This window comes from Mauremys mutica, chromosome 3 (genome assembly GCF_020497125.1).
Source record: "Mauremys mutica isolate MM-2020 ecotype Southern chromosome 3, ASM2049712v1, whole genome shotgun sequence".
Taxonomy (NCBI): domain Eukaryota; kingdom Metazoa; phylum Chordata; order Testudines; family Geoemydidae; genus Mauremys; species Mauremys mutica.
In genome coordinates, this window is record NC_059074.1 from 57,098,375 (window position 1) to 57,120,831 (window position 22,457).

A 22,457-nucleotide genomic window follows, 5' to 3' on the forward strand; every position below is an offset into this window, starting at 1 on the left:
TCAATCTTCTCATAGTGGCCCAGCCGCACCTTTCTTTATTCTCCTTCTATTTGTATAACTAAATCTGTTTTTTAATTTCCATGGCAAGAGCTAATTCAGCTTGACTTTTAGAAATTCTTGCTTTATTCCTACATTTTCCAACCTCCACAATGTAGCTTTCTTTGCTAATCGGTCCCTTTTTCCATTGCCTATATGTAAGACTAAGATTTTGTAATGGTTATTTTTAGTAAAAATCATGGACAGGTCACAGGCAATCAATAAAAATTCATGGAAGTTGTGACTTATTTGTGACTTTTGCTGTCGTGGCTCCATGGTTTTCCCTGCCACTGTGGTGGCTGGGAGCTGTGGGGTTCCCCCTCCACCCGTGGCAGCTGGGAGCTGCAGAGTGACCATTATCAGGAGGTAGCCGTGTTAGTCTGTATCCACAAAAACAACAAGGAGTCCGGTGGCACATTAAAGACTAACAGATTTATTTGGGCATAAGCTTTCGTGGGTAAAAAACCTCTGCTGCATCTGAAGAAGTGAGGTTTTTTACCCACGAAAGCTTATGCCCAAATAAATCTGTTAGTCTTTAGAGTGACCATATTTCCCAAAGAGAAAATGGGACACCTGCAGCCGCTCAACCGAGGCGTCCCCCTCCCCCTATTTGAGGCTGCCGCCTGTTGCTGGAACCCTGAGGAGGGCCCCTTCAGGAGTCTGTCCCCTGTTGCTGGAACTTTGCGGGGGCCCCGTCACTTGTTGTTGCTGTCACTGGAACCCTGCCAGGGCACCATGGCCATCAGATCCAGAGTCCTGCAGCCCTTGGGGCTGAAGCAGAGAATGTCATGAAGGTGACCTCCGTGACACAAACGTAGCCTTATCTGTAGGCTCTCTGCTTACACCCAAAAACCTTTTTGAGGTGGTTATTCATTGAGCTGGGGCTGGGTCTTTCCCTACAAGTTTTTTCCCCTTGCTTGGGAGGCACATTGCAGATAAATTTTGTATCACTGATTTAAAGAAATTCCAAGCCTCTTCCACATTTTAAGTCCTTGCGCTCTTCAGTCAAGTTGACTTATTTTAATTGGTTCCCTTAATTTCCCAAGGTCTGCCCCTTTGAATAAAAAACCATAGTTAATGACCTGGTTTTGATTAAATGGAAAGATAATTTAAACTGAGTCAGTTCACAACCACGTAATCCAAGGTTATTTCCTGTGACCAGCTCTTCTATGGAGTCCTCAGTACTTATCAAAACCAAGTTTTAAATTGCATCGCCTCTTGTTACTTCAGTAATAATTTGATGAAGAAAACTGTAGTCTGTCACATCCAGGACTGAGTCCCACTAGTATTAGTAGCATTTATTCTCCAATCTATATTTGAGCTGGTAAAGTCTCCCATTATGACACAATTCCCAGTAGTGTTTATCTTTGTGCATAGCAGAGTCTCACCCTACAGAGCCTACACCAGACTCCTAACACTATCCCAGTCAAATATTTTACAATCCTTCCCCTAAGAGATTTGATCCAAACAGATTCTCTTTTGTCCTTATCACTTTTTTTTTACAGTTTACCACATCATTGATGTACAATGCTAGCCGACTACTTTTACCTTTTTTCCCCTCTCTCTCCTAAACATTACCTGTATTCCAGTCATGAATTCTATTCCACCATGTTTCTGTAATCTCCATAATATCCTGTTTCACCACCTGCACCAGTAGTTCTAGCTTATTCCATTTTATTGCCTATGCTCCTTGCATTTGTGTACATGTATTTTAATTGTTTCTGACAAAGCTCATCTAATTTTCTAGCCAGATTAGGTATAGGCCTGTTACTAACTGTAACAGCTATCTGACTACTACTGCGTCAACTGAATGTTTTTACTTGAAAACTGAAACTGCACATCAGCATTGATAATACCATCTCTAGAAAAAGGCATGTGGTTCACGGTTCTCACCCTGAAGATGCATAACATAACATAAGTGATCTCTCTCCTGCCATCCATCTCCATCCTCTGACAAACAGGGATACCATTCCCTACCCATCCTGGCTAATAGTCATTTATGGACTTAACCACCAAGAATTTATCCAGTTCTCTTTTAAACCCTGTTATAGTCCTAGCCCTCACAACCTCCTCATGTGGATATTCACTCCTCTCACAGATGATGCCTCACATTTGTGGTGAGCTCCCACCACTGCCAGTACAGTGTACTTCCATTTGGGCTCACTACAGCTCTAAGAGTCTTCATAAAAGTGTTCTCAGTAGCAACTCAAGTCAGGCAAGACAGCTTCACCATCTTCCTGCACTTTAATGATTGGCTTCTAACTGGCCGTTCTTGCCTGGATGTTTTAGCATCAGCTTTGTTGCTCCTCCTCCTTTTAGCATCCCTAGGAATCTGTGTAAACATGGAAACATCTACCTTGATTCAGACACAAACCACAGAATTTATAGGAGCGACACTGGATTTTGTCAAGGTGAGGAACTACCTCCCCAAGGATGAATTTCACTCCATGGGCATTCTTAAAGACCCACTTACATTCAACCCTTGAACATAAATTCAGATGTGCGTTGCCCTCCTGTGCCATATGGCACCATGTACTTATGTAACACCATTTGCCAGACTGCAGTTTTGTTGCCTGCAAGCTTGGCTCCAAACAGAATATACACTGAGTACACACAGCATGGTTACCCTAATGACAGTTCCTTCCAAGGTGAGGGCCTCTCCGTCATGGTGGAGAGATCCTGGACATGTATGCATGGAAGTTCTCTGTGTTCCCCAACACCTGACAAAACAATAATTATAGATGTCTCTCTGGTAGGCTGGGGAGCCCACATAGACGATCATACTGCACATCAATCTTTTGGGACAGAGAAATACACAAAGCTGCAAAGCATTTCTACCAGTCATGCAATCCCAGCACATCCTGATAATGTTGGACAACATAACTACTATTTTCCTTATAAACAACCACGGAGGGGCACGCTCTGTCCCCCTCTGTATGGAAGCGGTCAATTTATGGAAATCACTGGCAGACAACCTCAGCCAGCATTTTGCCACCAATCATGAGTGGGAGTTGCATGATTCAGTAGTAAACAGCATCTTCACTCAGTGGGGAACCTGCAACTCTGACCTGTTTGCCTGAGGAAGTACAAAATATACTACTTCTGGGGAGCCCAAAGTCATCACTCTAGGGCAATGCTCTCCTCCTGCCTTACAGATCATTTCAGTTATGCCTTCCCTCCCATCCCACTAACATCTCAAATTCTACAGAAAATTTGATTAGACAGGGCACATGTCATCTTCATTGCCCCTCGATGGCCCAGTTTTGGTTTCAAAGCCTCCTACAAACGTAATCCCATCCACTTATAAGCATTCAAGCCTTTCTGGATCTCTTGACCTAGAAAGGTGGCAGGGATCAGGCATCCCACCCCAGATGCTCTTCATTGCATAGCTTGCTATTTGGATGGACGTCACTCCTAGAGCACTCTCGCTCTGAAGCCATACAAGTCATCCTTAACAATAGCAGGAATGTCTCCACCAGAAAATGTAGTCAAGTGGAGACATTTCTCTGTCAGGGTCCTGCAGTTCTACAGATCTCTAGAGATGGTGGATATTTCCACTTTTTGGACTGTCTTCTTACCCAAAAGATGACATGTCTTTCCCTTAGCTTGCTACATGTTTATCTGGCGACAGTTTACTGTGTTTCACCCTCCAATGGATTGTTACTTGGTTTTTACCCAATCAGTAACAGTCAGGTTTTTGAAGAGCCTGATCAAAACCTTTTTCCCAGTACAGAAATCAGTCCATCACTGAGTTCTTAATTTATTGCTCTCCATAATCATTAAGCCATCCTTCAAACTGCTAGCTACGTATTCTGTCTCTCTCGAGGTCGCCTTCCTTGTTGCCATCATCTCAGCCAGAAGGATAGGTGAACTTGGAGCACTAATGACCAATAATCCATACCCTATAGTCTGGGCTACACTACAGAGTTAGGTTGATGCAAGGCAGCTTACGTCAACCTAACTGTGAAAGTGTCTCCACTAAAATTTTGCTCCCATTGATGTAACTGCCCCACTACACTGCCTTTAATAACTCCACTTCCATGAGTCATAGAGTCAATGTCAATGTAGGCAGGTCACCGCAGTGTCAGTGTAGACACTGCATTGTTTACATCAACACTTACTGGTTTTTTAAGGTGATACCCTACCTTGTACCCGATTGTACTGTCAGTCACTTCTGGTGAAGATGCACCCTGCCAACACAAGGAGCAAAATGTAGACATGCACAAGCAATGTAATTACTGCAGCGGCTGTATGCCGACGTAAGTTAGGTCAACTTAATTTTGTAATGTAGATATTCCCTATATTTCATAAGGATATGGTCTTGCTATGATTATACCCAAAATTAATTCCTAAAATAGTTTCAGAATTTCACATAATCCAGTCAATCCACTTATCTGTTTTTTTTCTTGGAGCCCCATGTCTCTAGCAAGGAGAGGAGACTTAATTCCCTTAACATAAGATGAGCATTGGCATTTTACTTGCAGAGAACGAAACAGATTGGAAAGGTACCTTGACTGTTTGTTCCATAGCAGAACAAGTATGAGAACAAGCTATAGCCTTTTAGAGAATTTCTAAGTGGACCTCTGGCTGTATCCTACTCCACTATCAACACAGCTTCCTCCCCTACATGGGATTAAGGTTCACTTTACGAGGGCACAGTAGCATCACTTCAAGAGGCGTCCCTGCTTGATATTTGCAAGGCGGCTACATGGAATTCCATCCACACATTCACGAGACATTAAGCCTTGCTTCGGGACTCCTACACTGATGCATCATTTGGGGCAGCAGTTCTACAAGCAGCTATACCACCTGTATCTTTGCTCCTTTCTCTCTGAGTGCTGCTTTCTAGTAACCCATGCTGGAATACACACAGGGACCAGCACATGAAGAAGAAAGGGAAGTTAGGTACTTTATTTTAACTGCAGTTCCATACCCACAGTGGAATATGCATAGGAATCACACATCTCAAGGAACTCCAGTTAAAATAACTTCCCTTTCATCAGCACAGATACAACTGTGATACCAAAAAAAGCCCTCTACCTGATTCTGTTTTACTAATAAGTGAAATATATAATTAAAACTGATACAATGATGTAGCAACTCTTCGTAGTTTCAGAGCACTGTAATGCAATAATAGTAGTTCAGTCTCTCAAAGTTTATCCCCCATAAAGAACCACAGAAATGTGGTATTAACGAGAGTTAAATTGGGCTAACTCATGACAACAGCTGAGGAAGTCCATACTTTTTTTTTTAAACTGTCTACTCAATATAATGGCAAATTCTGTTCAAATTGTGAACAGAATATATACCAATGCAAGGAAACATAGCTCTCAGAGCTGTAATCTGCCAAATACTTGATTATGGGCTATTAACTTTGAAATCTAAAGATTCTAAAATAAGTGTCACCAGCATGGGTAACTATTTCCTTGCTGATCATTTTAGTAGTCGTGTTCTTGTCACACAGTCCTAACCTACATCCTATGCTTCCCTAATTGTCAAAATCACCACCTGTTCTAGCAGTCTAAAACGCCCCTATATTTAATATAAAAAACTATGACTGAGGCAACTGTACTGGTTTTTATTCATTTTTATATTTAAATAATTAAAACTCAATTTTTAAAATTTGTCTGAACTGCCACAGTATTTCAATCAGAGTACTGCAGGTTCCAGGGACCTTGCCACATAACTAGTTTTGGCTTGCTACAGAGCAGTGTTGTTCAACCTTTTTGATACCAGGAACCAGCTTGCTGCCTTCCCATACTGTGTCTGGGAGATCTCAGACCGGTGCCGATCCACAGATCAGTCGTTGAGAAATACTGCTGTAGAGTACATAGGCCTTGCCTATATCCAGTCACCTGCTGCTTCTCCTCTTGCATCATGTGCTCTACCAGTTCAGTATCTCTTGACACTCTTCTGATTGACTTTTATACTCAGTTCCACGTCTTCACTCATTCCACCCTAGGTAGATTGAAACAAGCAGATTTTATTAAAAATATATTTTAAAAATACATAAAATGATTGACAATTGTGCTGAGATTTTTTTCATGAATACAGATTTACTTGGATCAGTCCATTTGAGGATGAACACTGTCTTTTAGGAACGACTTTTTTTTAAATAGTGCATTTTTTAGATGTTTTGCAGCACTCAAATAATGTTGAAGTATTACCTTGTCATGTGTTGAATTTGCAAGAAGAAGTAAAACTCAGTTTCCATTTTATGCATCATTCAGCAGTTAGAAATACCATTCAGAAAACACAGAATTGAATATGTATAATGGCACACATTATAGCAATCTCATAATATATTAGTACTGGTAATGAATGATGTGAAGCCAGATAAGTAATTGTCATGGTTTTTCACTTCACTTTTTAAGAGATTCATGTAATTTAAGCAAGTTAGTTATTGACAATAAGCTTTAAAAATATTACCTTATTAATCTGGAAATACAAGAATAGAGCAGACTATTATAAATTTTTTATAAATAGCCAGGTGATGATTGTTAAACATGACAGGCAATGCGTTTCTGGGCATTAGTCTGTCATTGGTGGTAAAACATAATACTGAAACCAATGCTATCCTAAAAAGGTAGTACCTTGTTTAAAGTGCTTAATTAGTATTATGAAATATAACTGAAAGTTACAAATCATGGAAACAGACGTGTATTTACTAGATAATATTAACACAGACATAGCATCACCGGCAACAAATTGTAAAATTCCATTTTTGGCTGGATTCCTGAGAGAGAAAATACTCAAACTAGTAGAGCCCTAAATGTTACTAGGCAAGCATGATTATATAGTAAAATTGTCTTTCAGCATGTCAGTTCAGGGTCACATGTCCAGGCAGCTCTCAAGTGTGTCAGTCATACAGACTTCCAGGCTCTTGTGTCTTTGGGGAATTCCTCCTTACTTTGGGAGAGCAAGAAATGTTTTTTTCCTATGAACACTTCACAGACTTTCTTGTACCTAAGAATTTCAATCACACATTACATTATCTTCCAAGTGAATGTGGGACTAATGCTGCAGCCTAACATCCAACCCTTTATATCTGATAAGCCCCCATTTCTGTCTGTTTCATTTCTGCTTGCATATTCACAGGGGTATAATGATCCTTCATATACATTTTCTATATGGCTTAACCCCCCCCCCCCAGCCCTTTTTATTACTTCCTAGCCCAGGGTCAGCACCCTTTCAGAAGTGGTGTGCCAAGTCCTTCATTTATTCACTCTAATTCAAGGTTTCACATGCCAGTAATACATTTTAACCTTTTTAGAAGGTCTCTTTCTATAAGTCTAAAATATATAACTAAACTATTGTTGTATGTAAAGTAAATAAGGTTTCAAAATGTTTAAGAAGCTTCATTTAAAATTAAATTAAAATGCACAGCCCCCCCAGACCACTGGCCAGGACCCCGGGCAGTGTGAGTGTCACTGAAAATCAGCTCGTGTGCCGCCTTAAGCACGTGTGCCATAGGTTGCCTACCCCTGTTCTAGCCCATCTTTGGATATACAAGTATGCAAGCAGCTTTACTCCTGAGGGAATTCTGCACCAAAAAATTAAAAATTAAAAACCCCAAAAGGTGCAGTTCTCTTAAATATCTATTTTTCCTGGCCAGAAAATTCCAATAATTTTTTAAAAAAATCAGTAAATATTCTATTTAAAATCCATCAGAAATGTAACACACAGTGTTGCCCTTCCCCCTGCCAAATACACGTTGTTAAATGTACAGTATTACCATCTGATCCTGTTTAAGGGTTAAAATAAGACCTACTCCTCTGAGAGCAGCAGCAGCATCTGCTGCTGTAAAATGTGGCAGGCAGCAGTCAAATGTTAACTTCTGTACTAGCATAAATGCAAAAAGGGAAGGAACAGCATGGATCATCTTTAACTCTAATAGCTAATAAATATCAATTTTGGGACCACAGCTAGGAAAGACCATTTGAAAAGTAAATGGATGTTATGTTATTCATTACCTTTTCTGACTGAGCATGAAAGTTTTGCCTTGAGAGTACCCTCATTGCAATGGAAACTGCCATGTCTAATACTTCACCCTTAGCTACTGATGCATCCTCCAGAGAAGTGATGAATTTAAAATGGAAATACTTTAATAAAAAGTAAGGAGTTTTACTGTCATCCAGTGATGGTCACCCTAACAAGACCTATGCTGCTTACAGCTTTTTGAGATTCTAGTCATGATACTCAGAAAGGCTTGTTATAAATTCTTAGCTTGCCATCTCAGTATTTTGATTCCCTTGTATCAAAATACAAATCCTGTGTTGTAATCAAGATGACATTCTAAATAATTTGAGTTTTAAAATTTTATTTTGTTACTTACCATCAACTATACATCAAATATTTTAAAAACTGGTAGCAAAAAAGAGAAGGAATTCTTTAAGTTAAAAGTGGTTCCATTTGTCATTTGTTGTGGTCTCTATTTTGACATATATTGTATGCAAAGTCTAAATAGTATGGTAGTCATTAGTCACCTTTTGCACTTTTTCAAGCAAATATGAAGCTATATTCCTCTCTGCTGTTATATAGGTTATAACTGGGAAGGTTTGTGTTTTTTGGCTGTGTTATGCTCCACACTTGAGATAATGATTCAGCCTATTAGCTTTGACAGCTCCAGTAAAAACCACCCCAGAGAAGGGGGCAGAAAGCAGCTGCTAGTAACCAGTTGGGGGTACAGCTCCTGAAAGAGCCATGCTGCTTAGTGAAGGGAGTTGCCAGTGGATCTGTGCAGAGGCATCAGGCCTCCATCCACAGGTGTCCCAGGAGCTGCATAGATCTCAAGATACCTGTTGGTTTAGGGAGCCCAAACCCCATTGCTGCTCTACGAGGGGCTAATCTTCTTTCCCTAAAATGGGATGATGATAGGAAACTCTTCAAAGTAAAATTTGTCCCTCTTCTGTACAGAATGAAATTATATGACCTAGAGTAGTTAATAGCATTGTGCAATGCAGAGTACAGCATTAAAATGCTCTATACCTAATGAAAATTTCATAACAAGAAACTTAATTGTGCTACACTGTTGCTTTGTGGTATATTTTTAGACTTCTGTTATATTTTAAAAATATTCAGTCTAAGGCTTTAACAGATTACATGCTTGACTGCAAAACAGATAATCCTGAGTTTGCCTCTTATTATTGCCACAGAATTATCTCAGGTTTTAGCGGAAAAGCAGTAATGAAAGAAAACCAGGTATCCAGTACATTTTTGTCTCAGACCTTAGACAATACAATTTATTCACCTCTATGGATAAATGTGTGGCTTGAAGGGATTGAAATTAATGACAGTCCATATTCTCCACTATTATAAGAGTAATTTATAAATATATTTAAAAATAAATGGAAATTAAAATATTATAGTATTATTAATACTGAGGGGGAGGAATAATACTGATAAGCTTCCATGGTGTGCACTGCATGTTACTTTCCTCCTGAAGTTAGTTTTTAGTGAAGAAATGAAGGTTCTGTTTGTTTGGGGATGATGTCCTTAATAAGTTTAAAAGTATAAATTGATCTTTTGATATTTTTTTGAGTAAATAAGTGTGTTTATATAATTTCCATATCACAATATACTGTTAAACTTTCCTTTTAACTACGTAAGTCTTGTAAAGAGCAATACTTTTGTCGTTGTTAGTGCTGTAAATTAATCATAGTTAATGCATTACATTAACGCAAAACAAATTACCTGGCTTAAAAAAAAATTCACAATTAATTGCAGTTTTAATCGTACTGTTAAACAATAGAATACCAATTTAAATTTATTATAAATATTTTTGGATTTTTTCTACATTTTCAAATATATTGATTTGAATTACAACACAGAATACAACATGCAGAATGCTCACTTATTTTTTATTTCAAATATTTGCACTCTAAAAAAGATAAAAGAAATGGTATTTTTCAACACCTCATACAAGTACTGTCAGGCAATCTCTTTGTTGTAAAAGTGCAACTTACAAATGTAGATTTTTTGTTTTTTACATAACTGCACTCAAAAACAAAACAGTATAAAATGTTAGTGTCCACAAGTCAAAGCAAGAAGGGGCATGTGAATGTTTAGCATATCTGCTATGTAAATACTTTGCAACATTGGTTACCACAGTACCATGCGAGTGCCTGTTCTCACTTTCATTGTAAATTGTAAATAAGAAGCGGGCAGCATTATCTCCTGTAAATGTAAACTAACTTGTTTGTCTTAGCAATTGGCTGGACAAGAAGTAGGACTGAGTGGACTTGTATGAGGACCCTTGAGGGTCCCATTTTGGGAGAGTCCCAGACCATAGAGGGTCCCAGGCTCCAGCCCAAGCCTGAACATCTACACTGCAGTTTTATAACCCTGAAGCGCAAGCAACCAAAATTTGGGATTGGGAATCTGGATTCCCATAGTACTGATAATTTATAAGTGTAACAGTTGTAACATTGGAAAAATGCTGCTAACCTTAAATATGTAGCAGTACATATTTGTATCTATTTTGAAAGCACCTGAAAATTCAACTCGTTATGTGTTTATGCTTGCAATGTGGGAGTTTTCATATCTTCTTTTGAATTTTTAAGTGATCCAATTTTTAAAAGATCCTAAATTTGACTCCCTCCTCCTCCTCGGACCATTTTAGAGTCAAAGTGAGCGAGTTTTATACATGTTCCTACTTTTTCAGTTAAAACATTGCCCTTTTAAGAAAAGAGACAAATTGGTTTGAATTGAAAATATACAAAATTCTACATTATTTCATTATTTATCATCTGTGTTATTGTGGCACCCAGGAGCCACATTACCATGGACCAGGACTGCATTATGCTAGGCATTGTTAAAACACAACAGAAAGACTATCTCTGCCCTAAAGAGTTCACAATCTGAGTGTAAGACAAAAGATACCAGAAGAATATAGACAGACAGGAAGTACAAGGAAACAAGGAAACAATATTGGTCAGCGTGATAGGTAAGGCCCTACCAAATTCATGGCCATGAAAAACACGTCACATACCATGAAATCTGGTCTTTTGTGTACTTTTACCTGTCCGAAATAGATTGCGGTCCGTTAAGCTTGGTATTGAGTGAGGAAAAACAGGCAGGACCAGAATAACAGTGAAAAGCCAAGTGGCTGCGTTTATTTGGGGGCTAATTACAACTTGGGCCGGGGGAGTAGGCAACTTTGGCTGGGATGGTATCAAAATTACAAACACACCCCAAAACACAGAAATAATACACTTTATACTGCTCACCACACCACAACAAATAGGCAGACACACCAATCTTACAAGATAGGAATCGGGTTCGTCAGGGCGGTACCCGGTGCAACACAGAACAGAGACCCACGGGCCACTGCCTCAGCCACCCTTGCTTTCACACTAAGGGTAACCCAGAGTGTGGTGCGGCTGCAGCTGGGCAGATTTCACTCACTCAGACCGCGGGGACAGGAACCCCTTGGTCTGCTAATCTCCAGGTGGAGACAGCTCCCAGATTCATTCACTCCGGACAAAGACAGAGCAGTGATTCACACATATAAAACAGTTTGCAATTAACAATTTACTAACAACTAGAACAATTATACAAGCTAGCTAAGCAATTGTGTAATTCTGAGCTCATTAATACAATCCTGATATCCTGAGTAGATACTTGGTACTGAGTTAGGGAGGGGAAAAACAAGAGGCTAGATAAGCTAACTGTCAGACATCAAAAAGCAAATACCGCACTCCAGGCGCAGCTGACCAGCAGAACAGACACCAGAAGCATGACGAGCTGACAGGGATTGGGTCCAAACGACAACGAATCCAAACGATACGACACGAGCGCGCTTTACCGGGAGGAGACCCTGGCCGAAAGGGTGATCAGGTCCTTCAGCTAACACGCGGATGCTCCACACAAATTTTGGGGGGAAACCTAGTTTTATTGAGAGGTCTCACTCCCTCGTGTCAGTATCTGATTGGCTCCCTGGTCCCTCCTCCCTCCAGGCTTCGAGCTGTTGCCACCCCACGTTGGCAGGATTTGCACACGGCACACTGGAGTTGACAAGTAAACAAGCTTGACCCTTAGATGACTGGGTCCAAAAAGAGCGGGAAAGTGAGTCGCTGGGCAGGATTAACCTGACCTCCAGACGACCGACCCAAAAACAGGTTGCCGGGCAGAACCAGGCCTTCACACACAGAACTAGCCTGACCTTTAGATGGCCCAGCAGGAGATGTATAAAAAAAAGAGAAAACAGGAGAACATACACAGTCAGTGTTGCTGGGCAGGATTGAGTCTCTGCCCTCTCCTATACAACAAGAACCTGGTCCAAGATGGAGGCTGCCTTGTCCTTTTAACAGGACAAGATGGCCGTGGACCGACAATTGGCCATTCAAAGCCATAACTTCGTATCAGATTGCGACATTACCCTAAACTTTACAGATTTCACCAGAGTTTCTCAAACTGGGGGTCCCAACTGAAAAGAGAGATACGGGAGGTTGCCAGGTTATTGTAGGGGGTATTGTGGTATTGGGTGGCCAGAGAATGGCAGTTGTTGGCCAGGCACCCAGCTCTGAAGGCAGCAACCCCACCAGCAGCAGCGCAGAAATAAGGGTGGCAACACCATACCATTTCACCCTTACTTCGTGTGGCTGCCTTCAGATCTGGACAGCCAGAGTGTGGTGGCTGCTGGCTGAGGACCCAGCAATGAAGGCAGCAGCACAGAAGTAAGGGGTGGCAATACAATACCAGGCCATCCTTCTGCACTTCTGCTGGAAGTGGTACTGCCTCCAGAGCTGGGCTCCTGTCCAGCAGCCACTGCTCTCTGGTCACCCAACTCTGAAGGCAGCACCACCAGCAGCAGCAGTGCAGAAGTAAGGGTGGCAATACCATGACCCCCATACAATAACCTTGCGACCCACCCATAGTCCCCTCTTGGGTCAGGACCTCAGTTACAAAACTGTGAAATTTCAGATTTAAATATCTGAAATCATTAAATTTACAATTTTTAAAATCCTAAAACCGTGAAATTGACCAAAATAGACCATGAATTTGATAGGGCCCTAGTGAAAGGCCATGCTCTCGGTGCACCAGTAGTGTAACAATCATCAAGTTTTTTGTAGGCCTCTCAGCAACGGAGAGTATGAAGGAGGATATTGATTTTTAGTTTGGGGGATGTTTATGGCAAGGGTTAAGGGTGAACATCAGCATGGAAGAAGGCATGAAAGGAGCTAGTTTGAAAATTTCAAAAGTGGGCCGTGGTGACTGTCTTGATGGGTCAGTCAGAGGTGGGAGTTGACATCTCGATAGCAAATGAGAGGTGATAGGTAGGGTGGGGATAGGCCATAAAGAGCCTTGAAAGTGAGGAGAAATAGCTTATGTTTGATATAATAAAGAAGCAGCAGACAGGGAAAGGATACAAATGGAGGAGTGATGTGGTCAAAATGAGGGGCCAGGAAAATGATCTTCACAACAACTTTCTGAATGGATATTAACAGGGTGAGATTGCATTTCTCCAGGCCAGAGAAAAGGATGTTGCAGCAATCGAGACACAAGTCGATAAAAGCTTAGACAAGAGTTTCATCTGTACGGATGGATAGGAAAGGCCATATCTTAGGTCTTGTCTACACAGGCAAGTTTCTGCGCAGTAAAGCAGCTTTCTGCGGTGTAACTCCTGCGGCGTACACACTGCCAAGCCACTCAGTGCATGGGAACTGTGCAGTTGCAGAGCTGTAAAAAAAACCACCCCAACAAGAGGCATAAAGCTTTCTGTGCGAGGGCTACAGCACCGTGGTGCCAGTGTAGACACCCTGTGCTGTGTTTGGCCTCTGGGAGATGTCCTACAATGCCTGTTCTTGCCTCTTTGGTCATCAGTTTGAACTGCCCTGCCCTCAGTTGACCAGCAGTGAGCCACACCCCTTAAATTCCTTCGGAATTTTGAAAGTCCCCTTCCTGTTTGCTTGGTGACATGTGCTGTGGTCTCAGCACATCTTTCGAGGTGACTATGCCTGCTCCACACACCCGCTTGGATCAATACCAAGCTGCTGGACCTCATCAGCGTTTGGGAAGAGGAGGCAGTCCAGTCCCAGCTGCACTCCAGCCGTAGGAATTATGATATTTACAGACAGATTTCACGATGCATGACAGAAAGGGGCCATGATGGGACACACTGCAATGCAGGGTCAAAGTGAAGGAGCTGCGGAACGCATACCACAAGGTGTGGGAGGCAAACCACTGCTCCAGTGCTGCACCCACGAGCTGCCAGTTCTTGAAGAGCTGGACGCAATACTTGGTGGCGACCCCATGTCCACTGTGAAGGCCACTTCAGTGGCTCGTGTGCCAGTCAAGAGTGGACCAAGCCAGGAGGAGGAAATCTTGGATGAGGATGTGGAGGGGGAGGGAGACCCAGAAGCAGAGGATGACTCGGAGGTTAGAGATGCATGCTGCCAGGAGCTCTTCTCTACCCCGGAGGAGGCAGCTGTCAGACCTTGGCGAAGCGCAAACAAGAGAGGAGGCCCCTGGTAAGTGGCTTTGATTTTGGGAATGGCTGAAGTGAGTTGTTGGGGACAGGAGGGTTGCATAAAGCAGGCTTGTGTCTGTATGATGAACGTACCACCACATGCCTAGTCTGAGCTGCGGAACAGGGTGTTGATTGACTCCCTCACATCACGGTAATCTGCCTCCGAGATCTCTCTCTCATGGAGGTACTGGGCAATCTGCTGCCGCAGGCTCTTTGGCAGAGCTGCTTTGTTTCTTGCCCCATTAAGGGTAACTTTCCCTCTCCCATCACTGGGGGTGAGGGATCGTTGCTGCACACAGGCAAGCTGCATAAAGGCCGGGGCGGAAGCCGCAGTCTTGAAGAACACTCTCCCTTGATTTCCTCCTTACCCTCAGCAGCAAGATATCTTCCATAATGAACACAGCTTGTGGAAAATGTGGGAACAGTAATGATTATAAGGGCCCCTCTCCCACAGGTCTGGCTCTCCCCAAGAGCCACATGCCCAGTGTACAGTAGAGTCCTGGAACACTGATTTCCCCTGCCCCTGCGGTCACTCACCATTTTGGGGGTCTTGTGGCTCATGTGTGCTTGCCTGGGGTCAGCCAGTTAGTGAAAGGTATGTGAATAGTGGCTGTGTTTTAAATCACTAAATCAGTGATCTGTGGTTGCAAACAATACTGCTTCTGTAAAATGTTGCATTTTGGCTTCATAAATATGACCTTGGGAGCCCAGCCTCCCTCTTTATCATCGGCTGAATGGTCGCGCAGAATTAGAAAGCAGCTGCGAAGAACTAAAGAGGACTTTCTGCATGATGTCATCATGCACTCCGCGGCCGAAAAACAAGAATTGAAGGAGTGGTGGGACAATGAGAAGAGGGACCAAAAGGAGAATGTGACACACCAGAACAAAGCCACGGGGCAGCTCTTAAACGTTATGGAGCGCCAAGCAGACACGCTTTAGGTGCTACTAGCCCTGCAAACCAAGCAGCTCTGTGCCTGCCCTCCTCTGCAGCCACTGTCGCAAAACTCTTTTCCCATGTGCCTCCCAGACACCACCAACACACTGTTATCAACCTCCTGGCTCCAGTCTGTACCCATTGCATTCCATGCCTGCCCCGTCGCAGTCCAGCCCTGCGGACTCCCAGTAGGCAGTGCACTACTCAGCCGTCCCTCTGCAGTTTAGTCCTGCTGAAGTACAGTACCCACTGCACCATACTCCACAGGACAAGGTTGCATATGATACCTGGACATACACAAATTTTTAACCGTCCCGGGACCCCACCTCCTCCTGGGACCCTCCCTTTCCTTATCCCCCACAGTGCTAATGTGGTTTTTTTGTTTGTCTCTCTCCTCCGGTTGTTGTTTTTTAATAAAAGGATTGTTTTGGTTTGAAAGCAATCTTTATTCCATTAATTGAAAGCAAACAGAGCCCTGCAAAGCAACAGGCAATTTTCTTAAACCTTCATAATGCATCATCTGCACCAATCACAATCACCTCCTAGCATTACAAGCACTGCACTCCCAAGCATAGCAACAAATATTGGTGGTTTTCAGCTTCAAATTGCTGCCTCAAGGCATCTCTGATCCTTATATCCCTGTGCTGTGCCCCTCTAATAGCCCTGGTCTCTGACTGTTCAAATTCAGCCTCCAGGCACTGTTCATGTTTCACCCTTCCCTTCACAAATATCATGGAGCGTACAGCACACAACTGTAAGCATAGGAATATTGTCATCGACCAGGTCCAGCTTCCCTGATAGGCAGCACCAGCAGTCTTTTAAACAGCCAAAAGCACACTCAACAGTCATTCTGCACTTGCTCAGCCTGTTGTTGAACCACTCCTTGCTGCTGTCAGTGGTTAGGCAGGGTCTCCCAGGATCACAATGCTGGTCCAGGAAGAAAGTCCCTGCTTGCAGCTTCCTGAACAGGCCAGTGTTCCGAAAGATATGTGCGTCATGCACCTTTCTGGAACAGCTTGCGTTAAATGTCTGTGAAACGCCCTTGGTGATCCACAAGCGCCTGGAAAACCATAGAGAAATAACCCTCCCAATTAATGTACTCGGTGGTCTGGTGCCAGAATTGGAATAGGCATGCCATCAGTCGCCCTGTTGCGGTTAGCCATCCACAGTGTCACGCACATTGCCCAGAGTCGCAGTCTTTCGGAGCAGGATGCGATTAATGGCCCTAGAGTGTTCTTGCAGGGACCTCAAGTGTTCTTTCTGCTTTCCAGTGAGTGAAACCTTTACTACCTCAGTGGAATGAGACACTGGCTGAAGTAATTTCTCTGACTGTGAAGACCGACAACCAGCTTCTCGACTACCTAAACAGTGAGAGAAGCATATAGCAGCAGCAAAGCAAGACAGTCTCGGGGACTGAAAGACAAAACTAGCCAACCCATAGGGGAGAAAAGCTCGCCTATAGCGGGGGCGAAGGGGAAACTGAGGCAGCCTCAGAGTGGGGCGTATCAATGAACTAACTCCAAACCCCTCTCTTTTGCCCGTGAAGTACTTGAGTAGATCAGAGAGTACTTCCTAGCTGTTAAATCTTACCAGGAGGCTTTAATCTCCTCACCTAGGAGGTGCATAAAAAGCTTTGAGGGGCTTTCCAAGCATTTAAACTCAGGCTGCTTTTTCACCTATTTCCAAAGACTTGTTTGGGACAAATGTAAATTCTCTCATTAATAAAGAAATCTCCAACTCACTGGTGCTGCCCTTTCTCTCAGCTTTGTATGACAGCTATAGTGGGCCACAGTTTAGAGGAGAGAGCAGTATCCTCCAACTTTGAATCTGAGAAACGAGACCCAGACTCGATTAGGAGACTCTCTTAAGGTTTGAGAATATTTACTAAGGTGTGTTTTTGGCAAATTCCCTACCAGTCTATCCCTCAGTCAAAAATCATGGGGACTTCCTATACCTCTCCTTTTGCCAGTTGTTAAATGAGCTAAAGACCTGTATATGCTTACAGAAGGTTCAGGGGATAAACGGCTCTCCACATACATCCCTGCGGAGTCTGTCAGCTGAAATATCCCCTTATAGGGAAAAATATCTAGTGCAAGAAAGTTTCCCATAAACCTTGTGTCCTCTAGTAGTTATTGGCTAGATGCTGGAATTTCAGAAAATGAGATTTTTCTCTTTCTGCCTTCCTTTGAAAGTGCTAGTGGTGGTGTCAGATGTTTGACTGCATGTGTGTGTTTTCCCTGTGTGCTGTTCTAGCTCTGTGCAGACAACTGGCACAGCAGACCTTGAGTGAACCGCCCAATGACCAGAAGATTCATTAAAGTGCAAAGGCTCCCAGCCAGGTTTATTGTCAACGAAGCACAATAATAGCACCTGTGGCAGACTCTATGAGGAGACTAAGACATGTATGCCCATGACAACAGACTCAGCTCAGTAAATGGCGGGATTTTCCATTTCCTCCCCCGCCCTCGGCTGGACAAAGATACTCCCTCTCTGATACAGCTTTATACCCTGATTCAAACAAGTTATGTACTGCCTCTGACATAGTTACTGCTCCCTGAAGAGGCTAGTTATCACTCATCACCTTGAACATGTTGGTTCAATCTAAACATCTCTATTATGTGCTGTCATCCTAACCTTATCTGTTAGGAAGGCTCAGTGTGTTCCTGTTATCCTTGAGGAATGTTTTTGTACCATCCTTGATATCAGGATGTTCTGGTACCACTTGATATTGGAGTGTGTTTGTGTGAGTACTCTGTGCTTAGCACTTCTTAGGAATGTGTATTTCTGCAATATCAGCACTGTTCTTGACAGATTCTGTGAGCAGGTCCTGCCTCATACTAGGACTCTGATACAAGAGCTTATATCTCAGACTCTCTTCCTACTACATTCCCCGCTTTTTATCTTTTTATGGGGAGGATGTTTATCCATTGTCCCAGAAAAGCATAATGCATGGACTGAAGATGACCCAGTGGGCTAAAAATTATTTCGCCATGGTTATTTGCCTGACAAAGTGGTCAGAATGAAGTGCTGAATCCAGGGTTTTCCCCCATAATATCATGCTGTCTGAAGGGAAAAGCAATCATACAGATATGGTTCAAGGTATTTCCCCCTTCCATCCTGGGGAATTCTATAATGCTTTGAGCACCTTGGGAGGAGTTGATGATGTTAGCAGTAAAGTTGACGGACTCCTGGGTAATAGTTTTCAGAGTACTGACCACCACAATAACCCTGAATAGTTTCCTCCCCACTGTAGTAGGAAGAGGGCTTGAGATACAAGCCCTTGTATTAGAAGTCTGGTATGAGGCAGGACCTGCTTACTGAATTTGGCAAGAACAGGCTGATATTGCAAGAATACACATTCCTAAGAAGTGCTAAGCACAGAGTACTTATGCAAATATATTTTGATATTAAGTGGCTCAAGCCTCTGTGCTAAGATATTTTAGTAGTAAGTTACACAGGGAAGGGGCAGTCTTCTCCCTTAATGTCATGTTTCCTGAAGGTAGTGATCTTGCTCTACCCTCTACTTAGTTCCTTGGTGCCTTTAAGGAGTATGAACCTGGTTACTCTCAGTTTTACAAACTTCTCTTTGAACTTCTCCACTCTGTAGATTTGCAGTTCTTTGCCCCGAGGGTAAGTTTCTGGGGAGCAATCATCTCAGCCAGAAGAAGAGTTCTCTGTGCCTTTCTGTAGTTCTGTGTATTTGGCCTTCCATAGGGACAGGGTTGTCCTCTGTTCTAGTTTTTGCCAAAAGTCCTGTCCTCATTTAAACAAGATACTTCCATTCTGAATTTTTCAATTCTAAACAAAGGGAAACATCGTGGATCCCTGAGTTAGGTCCCTAAAGGTATTTTTGGGTAAGAAACCTTAAAGAGAATGGATCCCCTGTTCCGTTTACTTCAAGGACTCAAGGTGTCTAGATGGTCAAATAAATCAGGTCTGCTATCAAGTAGACATCCAAAGTGGCTGAAGTTCCCTGTCCAAAGATCCTTTACTCCACTAGATCCATGGCCAGCTTCTTCACTAGAGAGGGGATGTTATATCCATAGACCAGCTTTGCACAGATGTCACGTGTTCCTTGCATTTTTTTCAGAGCATTGCAGTCTGAATGTGCAGGTGTCTGTGGGTGTAACCTTTCACCACAAAGTGCCTCCGTCTGGGCTCCTCATAGAATTTCTGCTCTCCCTCTGGTGGAGTGATGCATTGGGGTTAGACATTCTCATTCCCTTCTTCTGCACTCCCTCTTCTGTATCCACCTCTGGAGTCTTATTTTTTCCTTGAATATTTACTCATAGGGTACTGCTACAAAGAACTCAGCATCTACACCATCGTGGCCTCAGCTACAGACAAGCAAATTATATTCCCACTTACCGGTTCATTTGCTTTCTGTAATTTGATCAAGACAACATAGACTCCTACATTTCTAGGATTTCTATACTCTGACAACAAACTTGCCACCTTAGGTAGGGAGGTTGAGTAGGCCAAGATTATATTTTCTATCAGAAGGAATTGAAACTGAGAAACAGAGGATGGAGCCTTAGAGAATATGAAAATCCTGCCTGTCAGAGTGAGTGAGGAGGGAGCAACTCAATTTCTGTCTTGATTGAGCCACAGAAATAAAATTAGCTAGTATGTGGGAACACAATTTGCCTAATTGATTTTTTTGGGTTTGGATAATTAAACAATTGAAGAGACAGCATGTCTAGTTGTTTACAGGTAGGCAGGCACACCTCAGTTCTGATCCTGGACTCTTTTTCTGATTTGTTGATTTGATGTGTGCCCTTTGCTAAGTCACTTATACTAATATACAAATACAGAGGTTAATACTTAGATAAGAAGGGTGTTAAGGTTAATATATGGGAATACTGTGACATTAGAATTTTAATTATTGATAATGTCTATTAAGACTTTAATTTTGTGATATTTCAAATGGAAGATCAGTGTCAAGTTTTTTAAAAACTGTTGATGATTGAGTGATATCACACTCAGGTTTACCACCTTTGGAGGGTTTTAATTGTGCATAGAAGGACAAATTTTAATCCTAGTACCTACTGTAATTAACAGGAATTGAGCTGTGCATTGAGCAGATGCATGCAGGGAGGGTGGGGGAGGAGGGATCCTCAGGGTTCAGGGCAATTTGCAGGAATGGGATGGCTTGCAGGTTCCAGAGCCATCAACAACTGTATGTAAATATCCATGTACATGTATACTTGGATATTTGCATTCCAGGGGAAATCCTGCATCTTCCTCCATTACTGCAGAGGGCTTTTTCCGGCAAGGGGAGAAGCTTGGAGGGGATCAAATAACCCAACATACAATTATACAAACTGATAGGTTGGGGCATGCACACATTGCCAGAGACGTAGCCTCAGCACCCACAGGATCCAATTGAGTCGTCCTCCTCCTTCCCCTTCCCCAGCTCATTTTAGACTGCAATAATCTCTGCAGAAAGGCTCTCTCCAGGCTGCAGAGGTGCTGTGCCTACCATGTGGCTAGAGTAGTTTCCACAGCCCCTTGCATATGGATCACTACTGGGGGAAGGACCAGAGAATCTGCACTGTGGTAGGTCCTCTGGCCCCACTGCACCCATTTGCTGGCTCACTATACTCTGCTCCTTGCATTGCTGTTAAGGAAGCTTCCACACAGCAGGTCTCTGCACCCTGTGAGGTGTGTGCATCCACTGCAAAGCCTTCCTGCAGCATGTGTAGTGGAGCCATACTGTTTCCGCTGCCTGGGGACCCATTATGACTGCAGAAGAAAGGGCAAGATTAGCCTCAGAGGCCAGATTTCTAAGCATGTATATAAGTAGATAGCCACACAAGCCTTGAACAGTTATTGGCGTTGTGGAACCTTGGCAAGTTATCCTCCCCTGTAAATGCTACTGAATTGTTGCATCCCTTCCCCCGACTACCTTTCAGAAGTCCTTTTAAGGGAATCCATTAGGCACTGTGATGGTTCTTACTGAGCCCTCATGTCACCACTTCTGTGCATAAGGCAGTCTGGAACTGTACAGTGATAGTTGAAATAAATTGAGAGTTAGCAAATTGCAACATTTTATAACTTGGTGGTCATCTAAAAATATAAGACAAATATGGATCCCATGTTGGGCTTGTATATGTGCTTGCAGGAAAGAGTTCTCCTGCCAGGATAATTAAACCACCTGTTTAATAAGCAGTGTTAGCTATGTCAATGCCAGTGGGAGGCTCTCCTGCTGACATAGCACTGTTCACATCAGTGCTTTGTCAGTGAAACTTATGTCGGTCAGGGCGCATTTTTTTCACACTCCTGACCAGCACCGTTTCTCTTAATACCAGCCTTCTCAGTACTTGGCACTTTGGTATCGGTCACCTTGGAAATGTGTTCCTTGGTACCCAAAGCTTCTCTACCTAGTGTTGTAATACACAGGGGAAATAAAATACAGAATTATTTAATTGGAACTGGTACTCTCCTCAAGAGGTTGAAGATGGCGTTAGCTAATCAATGAGTTACAGACTCAGCAGTGCAGCAAACAAAGGAAATATGTCTGGTACTGACTTCATCCCTCTGCCAGTTAGGTAGGATACAACAGATCCAGGCACTCTATTCTAGTCTCTCTCTCTACTTCACCCATCACCATAGTATCTGAGAGCCTTCCAGTTGTACCTTAAGCAACATGACTAACATCTGTCATGTATTTGTTCTCTAATCCTCTCCCCAGGAGGGCCTGATAGGATAGTCCCATCTTTTGAGGAGTGTGTACTCCTTTTTCCTCATTCTCTTCAAGGCACAGGAGGGAGTCATCTCCTACACACAGGTCGGGATTCTAGGGAGGAATCCATCTTCAGGAAACAACCTGGGGCTCATAGGGGCATCTCTCCTAGTATCCTCTTTTGTGTCCCCTACCCTAGTACCATCTACTATCAGCCGTAGCTCTACTGGACAGCCGAGATATGCAAACATATTCATGAAAGTCTGCATTTTCTCCCCATTTTCAAGGATTACAACCTCCTCTCCAGAGAGGGCAGTACAGACCAACCCAAC

The 22,457-nt window shown here is 42.9% G+C and overlaps 2 protein-coding genes across 3 annotated transcripts in view; one reads left to right on the forward strand and one right to left on the reverse strand.

The window, feature by feature from the left end:
• Positions 1-22,457, forward strand: part of SMAP1 (small ArfGAP 1) — a 231,098-nt gene that overhangs the window by 179,641 nt on the left and 29,000 nt on the right. The window lies entirely within an intron of this gene.
• Positions 5,629-22,457, reverse strand: part of B3GAT2 (beta-1,3-glucuronyltransferase 2) — a 90,322-nt gene continuing 73,493 nt past the window's right edge. The window contains exon 5 of the mRNA XM_045011792.1: positions 5,629-5,994. Coding sequence (XP_044867727.1) covers positions 5,929-5,994 — 66 coding nt within the window. The 3' untranslated portion in view covers positions 5,629-5,928. The remainder of the gene's footprint in view (positions 5,995-22,457) is intronic.